This window comes from Colossoma macropomum, unplaced genomic scaffold (genome assembly GCF_904425465.1).
Source record: "Colossoma macropomum unplaced genomic scaffold, Colossoma_macropomum, whole genome shotgun sequence".
Classification (NCBI taxonomy): domain Eukaryota; kingdom Metazoa; phylum Chordata; class Actinopteri; order Characiformes; family Serrasalmidae; genus Colossoma; species Colossoma macropomum.
In genome coordinates, this window is record NW_023495915.1 from 248,677 (window position 1) to 262,707 (window position 14,031).

At 37.8% G+C, this 14,031-nt stretch overlaps 1 protein-coding gene across 1 annotated transcript; it reads left to right on the forward strand.

Moving 5' to 3' along the window:
- The first annotated feature begins 961 nt into the window (after positions 1 to 961).
- LOC118803496 lies at positions 962 to 13,763 on the forward strand. Its single transcript, XM_036563989.1, has 9 exons — positions 962 to 1,010; positions 1,972 to 2,286; positions 5,007 to 5,321; positions 7,767 to 7,850; positions 8,136 to 8,225; positions 8,305 to 8,369; positions 9,262 to 9,365; positions 11,081 to 11,118; positions 13,612 to 13,763. The coding sequence occupies exons 1-9, from the start codon at positions 962 to 964 to the stop codon at positions 13,761 to 13,763; spliced, it is 1,212 nt and encodes a 403-aa protein (XP_036419882.1).
- Positions 13,764 to 14,031: the final 268 nt, after the last annotated feature.

Here is a 14,031-nt window from a genome sequence, read left to right on the forward strand (position 1 = left end):
AACAAGTGAAACCACAGAAAGGTGAGCCCATAGTTAAATAAAGAACAGAAAAGAACACAAGATACAGAAGAGTACATGTGGTCAGAGCTACAGGAGATTAGTTGATTATTAGATTAGTCCTCAAGTGTGAGTGTTGCCTTAACATGGTTTTGAAAGACAAGATTGTGGACTACAACATTAAATAAGCATAACACTGCAGAGAAAGGGCTACATGGTCATATATAAAGGGTTTCCCAGAATACAATCCCTAATGCACTTCAAAATAAATTATGTACAACCACCCCCACCCCCCCATACACACACATGCACAAACAAACACACTCACACTTAAAATTGAAACCAGATAGGATGTAAATTTGAGTATATAAACTGCATCATTGAGTTCCAGGCAGTATGAAGGACTACAAGAAAGCAGAAGAACAACCAGTGAAACATACCCAGAGTGGCTATCCTGGAATACCTGCAGGACTGGAGAATTTAAAGAAAAAAGAAATAAAAAATGAAAGCAAGTAAGCTAAGACATAAAATATTTGTGTGTACTGTGAAATGATGCACTGCAAAAGAGGAAACAGTAAGTGTTCCCAATTTAGATCAGCTTAGACCTCTTTTTTCCTGCAAGGATGTGAGAAAGACTACATGTATATGATTCTTTATTTGGCTGTTTTTTGTGTCCACTTGTGTGTTCTGCGAAATGATGTACTACAAAAAAGGAAACAGTAGGTGTTCTCAGAGTCCACCACGTCACTGTGTGTGGTTTGTGATTCTGAAGAAGCTGCTGATAAAATCTCTAAAAGACAGAAGAGTTGCAGTCTAGCTGAGCTGCACGGACATTAGAGTGGGTTAGACTCCAGTGAAGAGCTGCTGAGAGAGCTGTGTACTCAGTGTGGTATACAGGGCTAGTGTAGTGCTGGGTGTGGAGCTGTCAGTGTGCTGTGAACTCAGTGTCGTTTTACTAGTGAGAATGTTGCTGACTTTCTATCTTCTCTTCATTGGACTTCATGTCGTTGAAGGTGAGTGACCTTTTTTCTCTTGTTACTGAGTTACTGAAATTTATATGCCAGTCAAAAATTACAATCAGCACAAGCTCAATTTTTGATGTTAAACATGTCATGTACTCCATTGCATACTGACTAAATGGCAATAGTCCAGATTAAATTGATAGACTGATGTAATTGGAGGAAGGGTGGGACTACTGGTGAGTGTGGAGTGACCGGCAGGAGAAAAAGGATTTGGGCAAAACAGAATTTATTCCAGAGTCTATTTCTGACGAGGGTGTAATACTTACAAGAACAAACAGACAAACAAGCAGCACAACAGCCCAGTATTTAGACTGAGCTAATCCTAACTCAGAGAAAGAACATGGACAGTACAAAAAATATATATTAATAAATAAAAACTACTCTGAACTGTATTTGAAGTCTAGCCTAACTACCAAACACACAAGCGGAGGGGAGAAAAGAGAGAGAACTAACACACAACACTCCAAATAAAACCAAATTAGACAGATCAGCACCTTCGGTTTGAGCCAATCATCAAACAAACACGTGACCGCGTGGAAACCGAGTGAGCTGGTAGGCCGACACGCAGGTAGTCCGCGTAGTTTTTAAATGGGAGGCTCCGCCCCTTTTGGCAGCAAGTCCGTGTGTAATTGGCCGATTGGCAACGCTGTTGCTGATGATTGGCAGCTCACTCCACCTATAGAGAGACAGAGAGACAGAGAGAGAGAGAGAGAGAGAGAGAGAGAGAGAGAGAGAGAGAGAGCACAAGTTGAGTGGAGAATAGAGCGAAAACCCGAAACACGACACATAACACACTCAAATACAGTATATATATATATGATTCATATCAAAAAGTGATAATCATCCTAAGCTGTAGGTTGACATTAAATATTTTAAATGTAAAAAACTGTAATTATGATGTCATACAAAGAGTAGATAATTAATCTGATTTTACTGATATGTGTTTTTACAGGCTGCACTCTGGAGAACATAGAACCAGTAATGAGAATGACAGCTTATACAGGAGGGTCAGTACTGCTGCCCTGCTACTGCACTGACCTACACACCACACCTGAGAGATTCAGCTGGAAGAAAGAGAACACAAAAACACGAACATGGGAAGAGATATCCAGTGAGAATGGTCAGTACAGAAACAGTGTTCAGCTGTTTAATGGTCACTCTCCAGGAAATCTCTCTCTACTCATATCACACCTGACTGAAGAGGATGGAGGAAATTACTGGTGTGCTGTTAAAGATTTATATAAAGCCATCAAACTGACTGTAAAAGGTAAAACACTGTTTCAGTTTTCATTCATAAAGAATTTTAAGTCTTATAATTAAATGTATCTGTATAGAAAATCGACTCTATGACTTTTTAAACATTCCACCCCTCATCACTCTTCACCTACAGTCATGTACAAAATGTGTACCTTCATTTTAATAACATGTTTTGTAGATTTTCTTAGTGAAAATGAGGTTGAACTTCTCTGTGGAGAAAACAGAGACTAAATTTAAAGTCACTTTTTTCGGAGAAATAAATAAAAAAAAGATATCTAGGTTTGTTCTGTGTTAAAGGTGTGTTCACTCATTTTCATTATGAAAATCAACAAATGATGTCATTTGACCAGAGATGTTGAAACATTTTCATATGTCTGTTTGTCTTATTAGCTCTATTTATTATCTTGTTTCTCTGCATGAGCTTCACTCTGTTTACTGTGAAACTAAATCAGAGACACAAGATGATAAACAGAGCTAATAAAACAGTCATAGGGAAAAGTTTCAACACCTCTGATCAAAATGTTTAATCTTCACTTAGTGTTAAACATTTATTTACTTACTTTCTTACTTACTAACTTACTGCTGTGGTGATGCGCTTTTCAAAAAATATAGGTGTGACCCCCCAGTTCTATAAGTGCAATATAACACTGTGAATAACCACAGTAAATACATAATAAACACATTCTTTTCTGAACAATGCATTCATATCAGCAGGGGTGTCACCTGATCTGGGCTTCTAGGGCTTTAGTCCCAAATATTTTTAAACCAGCCCTGAACCTTATAACGTTCCACAGGGAGAAATAGTGTCAGCGTGTGATAATAATGCAAGAGAAAAATATGGGAATACTAAGGGAATTCTCTACTACAGTTAGTCAACTGGCTATTTTGAAATTTCATTTTAATTTGACATCAAACACTGAGTTAACAGAACAGAGATCATGAGTGTGAAATGCTGTTAACTCAGTGTTTGAAGCACAACATTAAAATTTCAAGGCAGCCAGGTTACTGACGTATTTACGCAAGTCCAGTCCAGGTTTTACAGTTTACTTAAAAAAGTCAGGCTCAGTTTGGACTGCAGGTCTCTAACAGTGTTTATCAGGACACAACATCACCCTGATGGGATGCTGGGTTTTAGCGCAATCTTTCATATTTAACACATTGTTTTATAGATTGGGCAAGATGAGTTTTACTGAATGACTGTTTATCTTTTTAAATATATAAAACTGTAGATAAACGTTCCTCTGTTAGCAGAGAGGAGCGTGTAGAACAGACTGATGTGGACAGAGAGAGGAAACGTATGGAGGTTTATAAGAACAGCATCTCTTTTTTGCTACATTTGTTTTTCTGTTACAAACAGTTTTGTCACTCTTGAATATTTATTTATTTATTTTTTGTCACTCTGGGTTATTTTATGATTTTGTTTCTGAGACACGTCAGTCAACATTTCTGAGTCCATGTCCATGTTGTTGATGTGTGAATCCTCATATTAAATAAAGTAGCAGCTGCACATTTTACAGGTTCATTTAAAAATACTGCAGGAGGATGAAATCCAAAACTGTTCTGTAAAGAACTGAGTCCTGGATCTTTACATGTCCAGCAAACAGCCCTGAGTGTTAGTCAGAGTGTATGTAGCTCAACTGTTGGTGAAAATCAGAAACAACAGGGAAGAAAATGAACATCAAGAAAACTTCCTGTTATAGATACTGATAATACACTTACAGTATTCACAAGTGCTTGATTTGCAGTGACTATCAACATCATCAATCGTGTCATTAATATTAATAAATACAGGAAAATACATTGATGAACAGGATGCACTACAGAGTCCTGATCATCTACTTATCTAGATCATCTGGCCTCCAAAACAAAGTTCAAATAAAGAAGAGACCAGACTTTTACTGTCTAAACTCTGAACTCTCTCTTCTGGACATTAGACTGTCTGTTCACTGCATGTTATTAAGACTCAACTAAACACGGATTTTTATTCTCTTACCTTCTTTGGTTTTCACTTATGAATCATCTTTTTTTTCTATTTTTAATTTTTTTTATGTGTATATGTGTGAATTTATGTTTGATTTTTTTGCTCTTATTACTTGCATTATTGTTCTTTATTATAAATATTTTTTTCTTTTATTTTGTTTATTTTCTTTAATTGTATAAATAACTTTGTAGCTTTTCTCTGGAAAAATGCTACAAAAATACAAATGTATTCAATTCTGTTACTGATGTCATACAAATCATACAAATCTAAATTTACATGCCAGTCAAAAAAAATGGCAATTAGTACGAGTTCAAGTTTTGACACTGAACATGTAAAATACTCAAACACAGCTTTAAATATTCATATCTTTAATGTCAAAAACAGCATCTCCAAAATGGAAACTTTACAAGAGAAATAAAAACATTCTTTACTTTTACTTCTAATGTAAGTAATTATTTATTTTTTTTCCTTAATGACATTTTGGACAGTTTTCTATTGGTTCACTTGTTATGAAATTATGAGTAAATATAAAGAACAGCTACTGTGAGCAAATAATGAAACTGAGAAAGGAAATCATGATACATGGAGGGTTTTTTGGACAGCAACAATGTGCGTCTGATATAAATATTCTGTTTAGGGTTTTCTCCCTTTTTTATAAAGACATTTTTGCGATAATCATCCTAAGCTGTGGGTGATAATTATGATGTCATACAAAGAGTATATAATTAATCTGATGTGTGTTTTTACAGGCTGCACTCTGGAGAACATAGAACAAGTAATGAGTATCACAGCTTATAGAGGAGGGTCAGTACTGCTGCCCTGCTACTGCACTGACCTACACACCACACCTGAGAGATTCAGCTGGAAGAAAGAGAACACAGAGACACAAACATGGGAAGAGATATCCAGTGAGAGTGGTCAGTACAGAAACAGAGTTCAGCTGGTTAATGGTCACTCTCCAGGAAATCTCTCTCTACTCATATCACACCTGACTGAGGAGGATGGAGGAGTTTACTGGTGTGTTGTTAAAGATTTATATAAAGCCATCAGACTGACTGTAAAAGGTAAAACACTGTTTCAGTTTTCATTCATAAAGAATTTTAAATCTTATAATTAAATGTATCTGCATGACTTTTTAAACATTCAGCTGAACTGCTTTGTTATATATATTTAAATATATATATATATATATATATATATATATATATATACTTTGTAGTTCTACAGTTAAGACTTTCTTAGCCCCCTTTCACCCTGTTCTTCAGAGGTCATTGCTGGTATGAATGGATCAGACACAGCAGTGCTTCTAGAGTTTTTAAACACTGTGTCCACTCACTGTCCACTCTATTAGACACTCCTACCTAGTCAGTCCACTTTGTAGATGTAAAGTAAGAGATGATAGATCATCTGCTGCTGCACAGTTTGTGTTGGTCATCCTCTAGTCCTTCATCAGTGGTCACAGTCCACTCAGACCAGCGCAACACACACTAACACACCACCACCAGATCAGTGTTACTGCAGTGCTGAGCATGGTCCACCACTCAAATAGTACCTGCTCTGTGAGGGTCCATGGGGGTCCTGACCACTGAAGAACAGGGTAAAAGGGGGCTAAGAAAGTATGCAGAGAAACAGATGGACTACAGTCTATATTTTTTTTTTCCTTTTTACATTTACAACACTACACACAGGGGGACTGATGAAACACTTCTAAGGGTGAAAATGTGATTCATTGTGTGATGTTGCTGTATTTAAGCCTACATTGTACTTGTTTCAAATTTCACAGACAAAACACAGACAATCACACAGATATACTCTGTCAGTGCATTTCATTAATGGTCATCTACAGTGCAAGCAAAAGTTTGGGCATCCTAGTCAAATGACGTTTTGTTGATTTTCTATGTTAAATTAACACATCTTGTACAGAGAACATGTTTCTGCATATTTGAATCAATAATAAACACACAACACTGTTTATTTACTACCAAAGCCTCAGAGTTATATGAGAAAAAAAACATTGATAGAGCCTTCCTTACTCTGTGTTCCACTTTATTTATTTTCTCTGCCTATATGTCACACCAAAAACAGCCTTCCAACATCAGAAATATTTCTAACATTACATATAAAATTTCAGCTGATAGATGAACCTCAAAGACATGTTTTCTCTCACTTTTTCAATTACTGTATTCAAAATGATTTCAATAAATAAATAAATAAATACTGTTTCACCCGCTTTGGCCAGAAAGAGTGGCTGTTTTTTCCCCCTTACCCTTTGGGGACAACACAAAAAATACTTAGCATTAGCATGCTAATTTTTAGCCAGTTAGCTCCACAATATGTTTTTTTCACCTGGTCCCCGAAGGATAAAAAGCTGGTGTAACATTAAAGTGTTTTTTCATATGCTCTTTATGGTGCATGTTGGTAGTGGAAAAAAAATCATGAAAGGGAAATGAAATAAACACGCTTCCTTTTTTAACTCCTCTGGGCTTATATAACTTTACTGAGGTAAACACATCACAAAAATCAATGTTTAAAAAAATGGTCCCTGCAAAACAAATGATACATTTTCAAATTTTCTCCTAAATTTTGTCCTGTACAGTTCCACCTACTAGTTAGGTCTCTCCCAATCACATGATACCACCAGCGATGAGGGGGTGGAGGCAAACACAGGCTTCCTCAGTGTCACATCACTGCATTCGATACTTTGCAGTGTGCTTGGTGATGTAAGGCTTGGATGCAGCTGCTCAGCCATGGAAACCCATTCCATGAAGCTCTCTACGCTGTTCTTGAGCTAATCTGAAGGCCACATGAAGTTTGGAGGTCTGTAGCGATTGACTCTGCAGAAAGTTGCGCACTATGTGCCTCAGCATCCGCTGACCCCACTCTGTCATTTTACGTGGCCGACCACTTCATGGCTGAGTTGCTGTCGTTCCCAATTGCTTCCACTTTGTTATAATACCACTGACAGTTGACTGTGGAATATTTAGTAGTGAGGAAATTTCACGACTGGACTTGTTGCACAGGTGGCATCCTATCATGGTACCATGCTGGAATTCACTGAGCTCCTGAGAGTGACCCATTCTTTCACTAATGTTTGTAGAAGCACTCTGCATGCCTAGGTGCTGTTGACGTATGCGTAATCAATTGCATTACATGCGATGCTGGAAGTGATCTCCATTTTCTGCCAGACACATGAAAGGGTGCGGGGATATGCACCCCGAAGTTGCAAGAGGAGGTTAAACATTATGATGGCTGTCTGACACCAACCTCATCGCTCCGACGCAGGGGCATCCCGGCTTGTTTGAAGCTCCATATACCAAGGACCACATTGCACGTCGTTTCCTTCAGATTGTTTTGTCCTAGCAAGAGTTTACAGAATATTTAGGGCCTCTTTCGAGTGAATTTCCTTGTATACGTAGTTCGACCTTAAAACTATTGTTGTATATTTGAGGTTACATTTACATTATCTGTTCTGTTTCTGCACTGACTGTCAAACTCTTCTCTCTCCACAGAGGGTCCACCTACAACTACAACATCTACTGCAGTGGTCAATGTACACACCAGACTAACCACACAATCCCCTCAAACGCTGGATGGTAAATAAAGCATGCTGATTCCTGCTGAAAGCAGAATGTCACAGTTTTGTGTATGATCTCTGTAAGAATAATTACAAATAATCACAAGTAATCAAAATAATCACATTTCATCACGCTTTCCAAATATGCGGTTCTGTTGCACACAGACGAACAGGAGAAACACTGTAAAGTTAAAAAAAGTGTGATTTATTATATTGCTGTATTCAAGCATGTTTTCTTCTTTAAATTTCTTTCTCTCTCACATAAACGTACGTAGAATATGCAAACTCTCTCATTTCTTTCCAGACACAGATTATTCAATTTATTTCTTCATCATTATTCCTGTTCTTCTTCTCCTGCTGGGACTCGGAGGAGTCATGTACTGGAGATGCAGAGGTACACACACACACACACACACACACTGTTGAGGTATGTGCAGTATCTGTGCATCACTTTGTATCATTTCATTCTGCAGGACAGAGACGAGGACAGACAGAGAGCCGAGAGAAAAGAAGGATGAAGAGAGAACAGAAAACACAGGTGAGTTCATACATCAAAACATATCTCATCATGTCTCTTCCTATCCCATCACATTCCATCATCATAATCCATCACATCTCATAACATCATATATCACATGACTCATAACTCATCATATTTTTCACATTTTTCCATTGTTTCCTATTTTATTCAATCTAAATGTCACATATTCCTATTATATCCTACATACACAGCCTATCACATCCCATATTATCCTAAGGTAGCCTTTCTTATGCCATCATCATCTCATCATATTCTAGCACATCACATTATATAACCCATCATATTCCATCTCATCCCATCATATGCCATCATGTCCCTCACATCCTATCATATCTCACTGACACACTCTGTCTTCATACTACATCTACAATATTATATTTACATGATCTGAATACATATCCCTTTCAGCAGATGATCATTACTATCAGGTAGGATGATACATACTCAAAAGCAGATATTTTACTTGTATTGTACTATTGTGCTGCCAATTTATTAGGCACTAATAAATTAGGTCTAGTGTTGTGTTTTGCATTGTGGGGATGGATTCTAAAAGATGCTGGAAAAATCACTGACATGTTTCTGGAATGCTTTCATGACAAAACGTCTTTGGACAAAATGCATTGCTACGCTGCATGGCATGACACAAAAGGAATACTGGATTTGTTTCATTAGACAGAAATCTAGAAATCTCTTAAAATAGTCACAAAAGTGACTCATGTTGTCCATTTTTAACTGGAATGTACAGTGTGAGTGAATGTGAGTGAGTTCACCTGATAAACTGGCACTCAGTGCATATCTGTATATCCTATTCCTACTGAAGAAGTTAAACTCTGAAGTGGTTTTAAAGGGTCAGTGCTGTGTGTTAATTATCATTTGTGATCCTCTACAGGATGAAGTGACGTACTCTACTGTAGTCCACAGTAAAACACCCAGAACAACAACCACAGTTACTGATATTGAAGAAAATGCAGAATACGCCACCATCAGAGTGAAGTATTAACACCTCTCCCCTCTATTATAAATGTATTCTGTTTTATTTTATGCGTTTTACTTTGCTATCTTTTCTTTTTCATATTTGTAACTGCATATGTTTGTCAATAAATGAAGAGTTCATTTGCAAAAACAAATATATATTTTTAAATGAAATCCTAAATAATGTTCTTTTAATTTGTGCATTTCAGGTAATATTTGCAGTTGGGTTGTTTTGTTTTATTAAAAATAATTTATATGTATATGAATGCAGTATTAGGTTTCAGAGTGTGCTGTGTGTTAAGAATAACTCATAACTATCAGCTCATTTTTTTAAGGATGCCGTTTATTGTTTGTGGTAAATGAACTTTTCAAATAAAGCCTTTAATTAATTTTATTTTTATTGATCTAATGTGCTTATCTACTGTGGCATAATATGATTACATGCAAAATGCAGCTTAATAAATTATTAAACAAATGCTTTTTATCTCACACCTTTTTTTTTCAGCCAAGTTGGTCACACAGCTATAAACGAAATCCTCTGTTCTGATTGGTCGTTGTATCTTAAGGAATTTTGAGCCCAGTCTTTAGCATCAACCAGTAGCCCTACTTATTGTAAGTACTTATTATAGCCATATCTTAGCACAGCATATCCTAGCCTAGCCTCTGTTGCCCTCCTGTAATCTGTCTCAGAACTTGTTTCCTAATGTCCATCTCTAGCCTGGCCTGGTTCAGTACATCGTTCAGTTAAACCTGGTGATGTAAAAGCAAAACATAGACTTATTAAGTTTTATAGCTTAGTTCTCTGAAACTAGAGTAAAACTGGTTGGTGAACTAAGGAAGTTATTCTCTGTACTGGTTAAGCAACTTATTGAGTGGTGAACTTTCAGTTGTACATGAATGCAGTGTGACCCAGACTTTTATTACTGCATGTCAGTGTTCCAAGAATGAGAATCAAATCTTTCTAATCTTTTACATGGAGGGTAATTGTGTTACCCACTGTGCCACTCTTTACAGCCCCCTCACCTCTTCTGCACGTCTATAAGACCTTGTGATATCAAGCAGAAATTCCACAGTGAGGGCTTTTCCTGCTTGCAGCTTTACCAGCAAGCTGAGTGGCTCTTTTTACTAAATGATGGGACTTTCTCCATCAAGAAATGCCATGTTGAGCATTACAAGCTTTTCTGTTCATTTTTTCAGCTTTTAACTCTCCACTGCTCCTTTATAATGTCTCTGCTCTGATCCTTTATTAGTTGATGAAGAACATTCTACTTTCCTAGTTGATGTGCAAAAAAGGTGTGCCATCTAAACTTATCAAGCAGGAAAAAACAACAAACTTTAGCATTTTTCAGCATTGTTAAAGATTCTAATAAAACATCATTAATGAAGGCAAGTGCAGAGAAAACACAACACTGTGCGGTATAGACAGACAAGAGCTTTCAAGAGTGCATCATGTTTCCGGTAAACATAGTTTGGCCTTTTTCTCCAGCCACAGCTACACTTGATAGTATTAAAGCTACCAGAAAATAGAGACATAGACCACATAGATGTTTCACAAGCATGAGATCACATCTCATTATCATAGAAAAAGGCCAGAGAGAACAAATAGCAACACCAAAATAGTGAGATGACAGTTAAAAAAAAATATATATATGCAGAAAAGAACATGCGATCAAAGCTGCCTGACATGGTTTCAGTTCTCACACTTTTAACTGTGAGCTCTCCTGGAAAACCTGCAGGACTGGAGACTTTAAAGGAACAAGTGGTAAAGTTCAAGGTAACCAACAATGAAAGCAAACAAACTAAGACAAAAATGAACATTTAAAGAGAGAATCTTATTTCTTCATTGTGCCTCATCACTCTGAAGATGAGTTACTTATGTCATGCAAAGTTTAAAGTAAATTTATGTGCCATTTGCAAACTGTAGTTAACATGAGTTTTGATATTGAGCATATACTCAAACATTGCATTATACTGTATATACACCTGTACACACTGTAGCTGTCAAAAAAGAAAAGAAACACAGTCTCTCCAAAATGGTAGCTCTACAAGAGAAGGTGAAAAATTTGTTATAATTATAATTTATATCATAATTATTAAGGTATATTATCTTTTCTTGAAAACAACTGGTGGTGCTTACAGTCCTGTTTAAGTATGTTAAATGCAACTGCATAAATACTGATTGTATCAAAACTAATGCAATTGCTGTTTTCACATTGTCCTCATCATAATTAAAGTATACAGTTTTCATGTTAATTTCTAATGGAATGCACTGCTAATGTGGACCTAAGCTTATTCCCTAAGCAAATTTATGTACCAGTTTTTATGTAGTACCTTCACACGATATATTGCAATACATTTATGGGCCATGGACAATGCATGTGTGAGCCTGTCACCCAAGCTATTGCAGTGCATGTGTGGGCCCATCTTCTGAGCAAATACAATGCATCTATGGGCCTGTCATCTGATCAAACTCAATGCATTTATGGGCCTGTTGCCCAAGCAAACACAATGTATGTGTGAGCCTGTCCCCAAGCTATCGCAATGCATGTGTTGGCCCGTTGGCCAGTGAACACAGTGCATGTGTGAACCTGTTGCCCAGCAAACATAGTGCATGTGTGGGCCTGCGCCCAGTTAAAAAATAGTGCATGTGTGGGTCCATTGCCCAGCAAACATAGTGCATGTGTGGGTCCATCGTACAGTGAATATAATGCATGTGTGGGTCCATTGCCCAGCAAACATAGTACATGTGTGAGCCTGTCGCCCAGCGAACATACTGCATGTGTGGTCCTGTTGCCCAGAAAAAAAAAAAATGGGGCATGTGTGGGCCTGTCGCCCAGCGAACATAGTGCATGTGTGGACCTGTCGCCCAGCGAACATAGTGCATGTGTGGACCTGTCGCCCACTTAGAAATAGTGCATGTGTGAGCCTGTCGCCCATTAAGAAATAGTGCATGTGTGAGCCTGTCGCCCATTAAGAAATAGTGCATGTGTGAGCCTGTCGCCCAGCAAACACTGCATGTGTGGACCTGTCGCCCAGTTAGAAATAGTGCATGTGTGAGCCTGTCGCCCAGCAAACATACTGCATGTGTGGGCCTGTGACCCAGTTAAAAAATAGTAAATGTGTGGGCCTGTCGCCCAGCGAACATAGTGCATGTGTGGACCTGTCGCCCAGTTAGAAATAGTGCATGTGTGAGCCTGTCGCCCAGTTAGAAATAGTGCATGTATGAGCCTGTCGCCCAGTGAACATAGTGCATGTGTGGGCCTGTGACCCAGTTAAAAAATAGTAAATGACCTCTAAGAGAAAAAGCTCAGACAGGTCAGGACCTGAAACTGAGCTGTTTCACTCTTGCAACTCCTCCCCTGTGTGATTTCTCCAGCCTTCAACAGCATAAAACTAGCTCTCTCTGGTGTGATAGAGGAAGAAGGACAAAGAGAGAAAGAGAATGAGAAAGCGAGAAGCACCCACAATAAAGACTGAAATAAGTAAAGATTTGAATAAACATTTGTTTATTACTCATATATGAGTAAGTAAAGCACTCTGGTTGATTTGTGCTGATATTTGTGTCTTTGAGGCCTCATCAGGTTTCCACTCATTGTGAAATGAGCTCTGTCACTGGGCCACAGCCACACCTGATACTATTATAGCTACCTGAAAATAGACGCGTAGACCACATAGATGTTTCACATTCATGAGATCACATCTCATCACAATAAAAAGACCAGAGAGAACAAATAGCAAAACCACAGAAAGGAGAGCTGATAGTTTACAACACAAGATGCAGAAAAGTACCTGAAGTCAGAGCTACCAGACGTGGCTTTATTTCTCATACTTTTGAGCATCAAAGTGTAAGAACTGCTTTATCACCATTTTGACAGACAAGATTATTCACTACAACAACAAATTAACGTAACGCTGCAGAGAAATGGCTACATAGCCATATATGAAGAGATGTGTGTGTATATGAATCAGTTTCTAATGCATGTAAATATATTAATCTCCCCAAACATATATACATACATACAGACAGACACACATTCATGTGGAAAATACATCATGAAGTGCCAGGCAGTTTGCAGGACTGCAATAGAGCAGAGGAACTGCCAGTGGAACATACCTGGAATCTCTCACCTGTAAAACTTGCAAGACTGGAAACTATAAGGGAAAAGACTTAAGAGGCGAGTAAGAAGCTAGAAAAAACTTTAATCCTCGATAGGTTTTTACAATTTGAAGCTTAACAATTAAAAATAATTGAAATTCTTTGTTGCAGGCCCGACTGTTGGCCCAGGTCTGCTGTATAGGAATGGCATCAGCAAAGTCTGTTCTCTGAACAACAGGGTGTGGACCAAACCAGTGGTGTTGGGAATGAAGGAAGGGAACATCACAATGTCCACACCTGAAAGCATCAAAACAGATGTGTAAGCAGAGTCATTTTAAAGACAGAAGGCGGCTAGTGCTTGGACAAAGTAATGATTGATGTAGCTTTAGAGTCTTTTGGTAGAACTGGTGCTAAAGCTTTCATTTTCAGGTAATCAAACATAAAAGCAAGCTTGCTAAGACATAACATGAAAAGTTAAAGACTGATGGCTGTAAAATGGGAAATTCATCCCTGCTAGAAAAAAAAACTGCCCTTAATGTTTATTGGATGCTGCTCTGCTGGTGAGCGGGAATAGAAGTTTATATGCTGGTC

Excerpts from the sequence above, each read along its gene's own strand:
- LOC118803496 (XM_036563989.1), top strand. The coding sequence starts at position 962 with ATGTTGCTGACTTTCTATCTTCTCTTCATTGGACTTCATGTCGTTGAA. Across the intron at positions 1,011-1,971 it reads TGGACTTCATGTCGTTGAAG|GCTGCACTCTGGAGAACATA; the intron begins GTGAGTGACCTT and ends GTGTTTTTACAG. Across the intron at positions 11,119-13,611 it reads AACAAGTGGTAAAGTTCAAG|GCCCGACTGTTGGCCCAGGT; the intron begins GTAACCAACAAT and ends TCTTTGTTGCAG.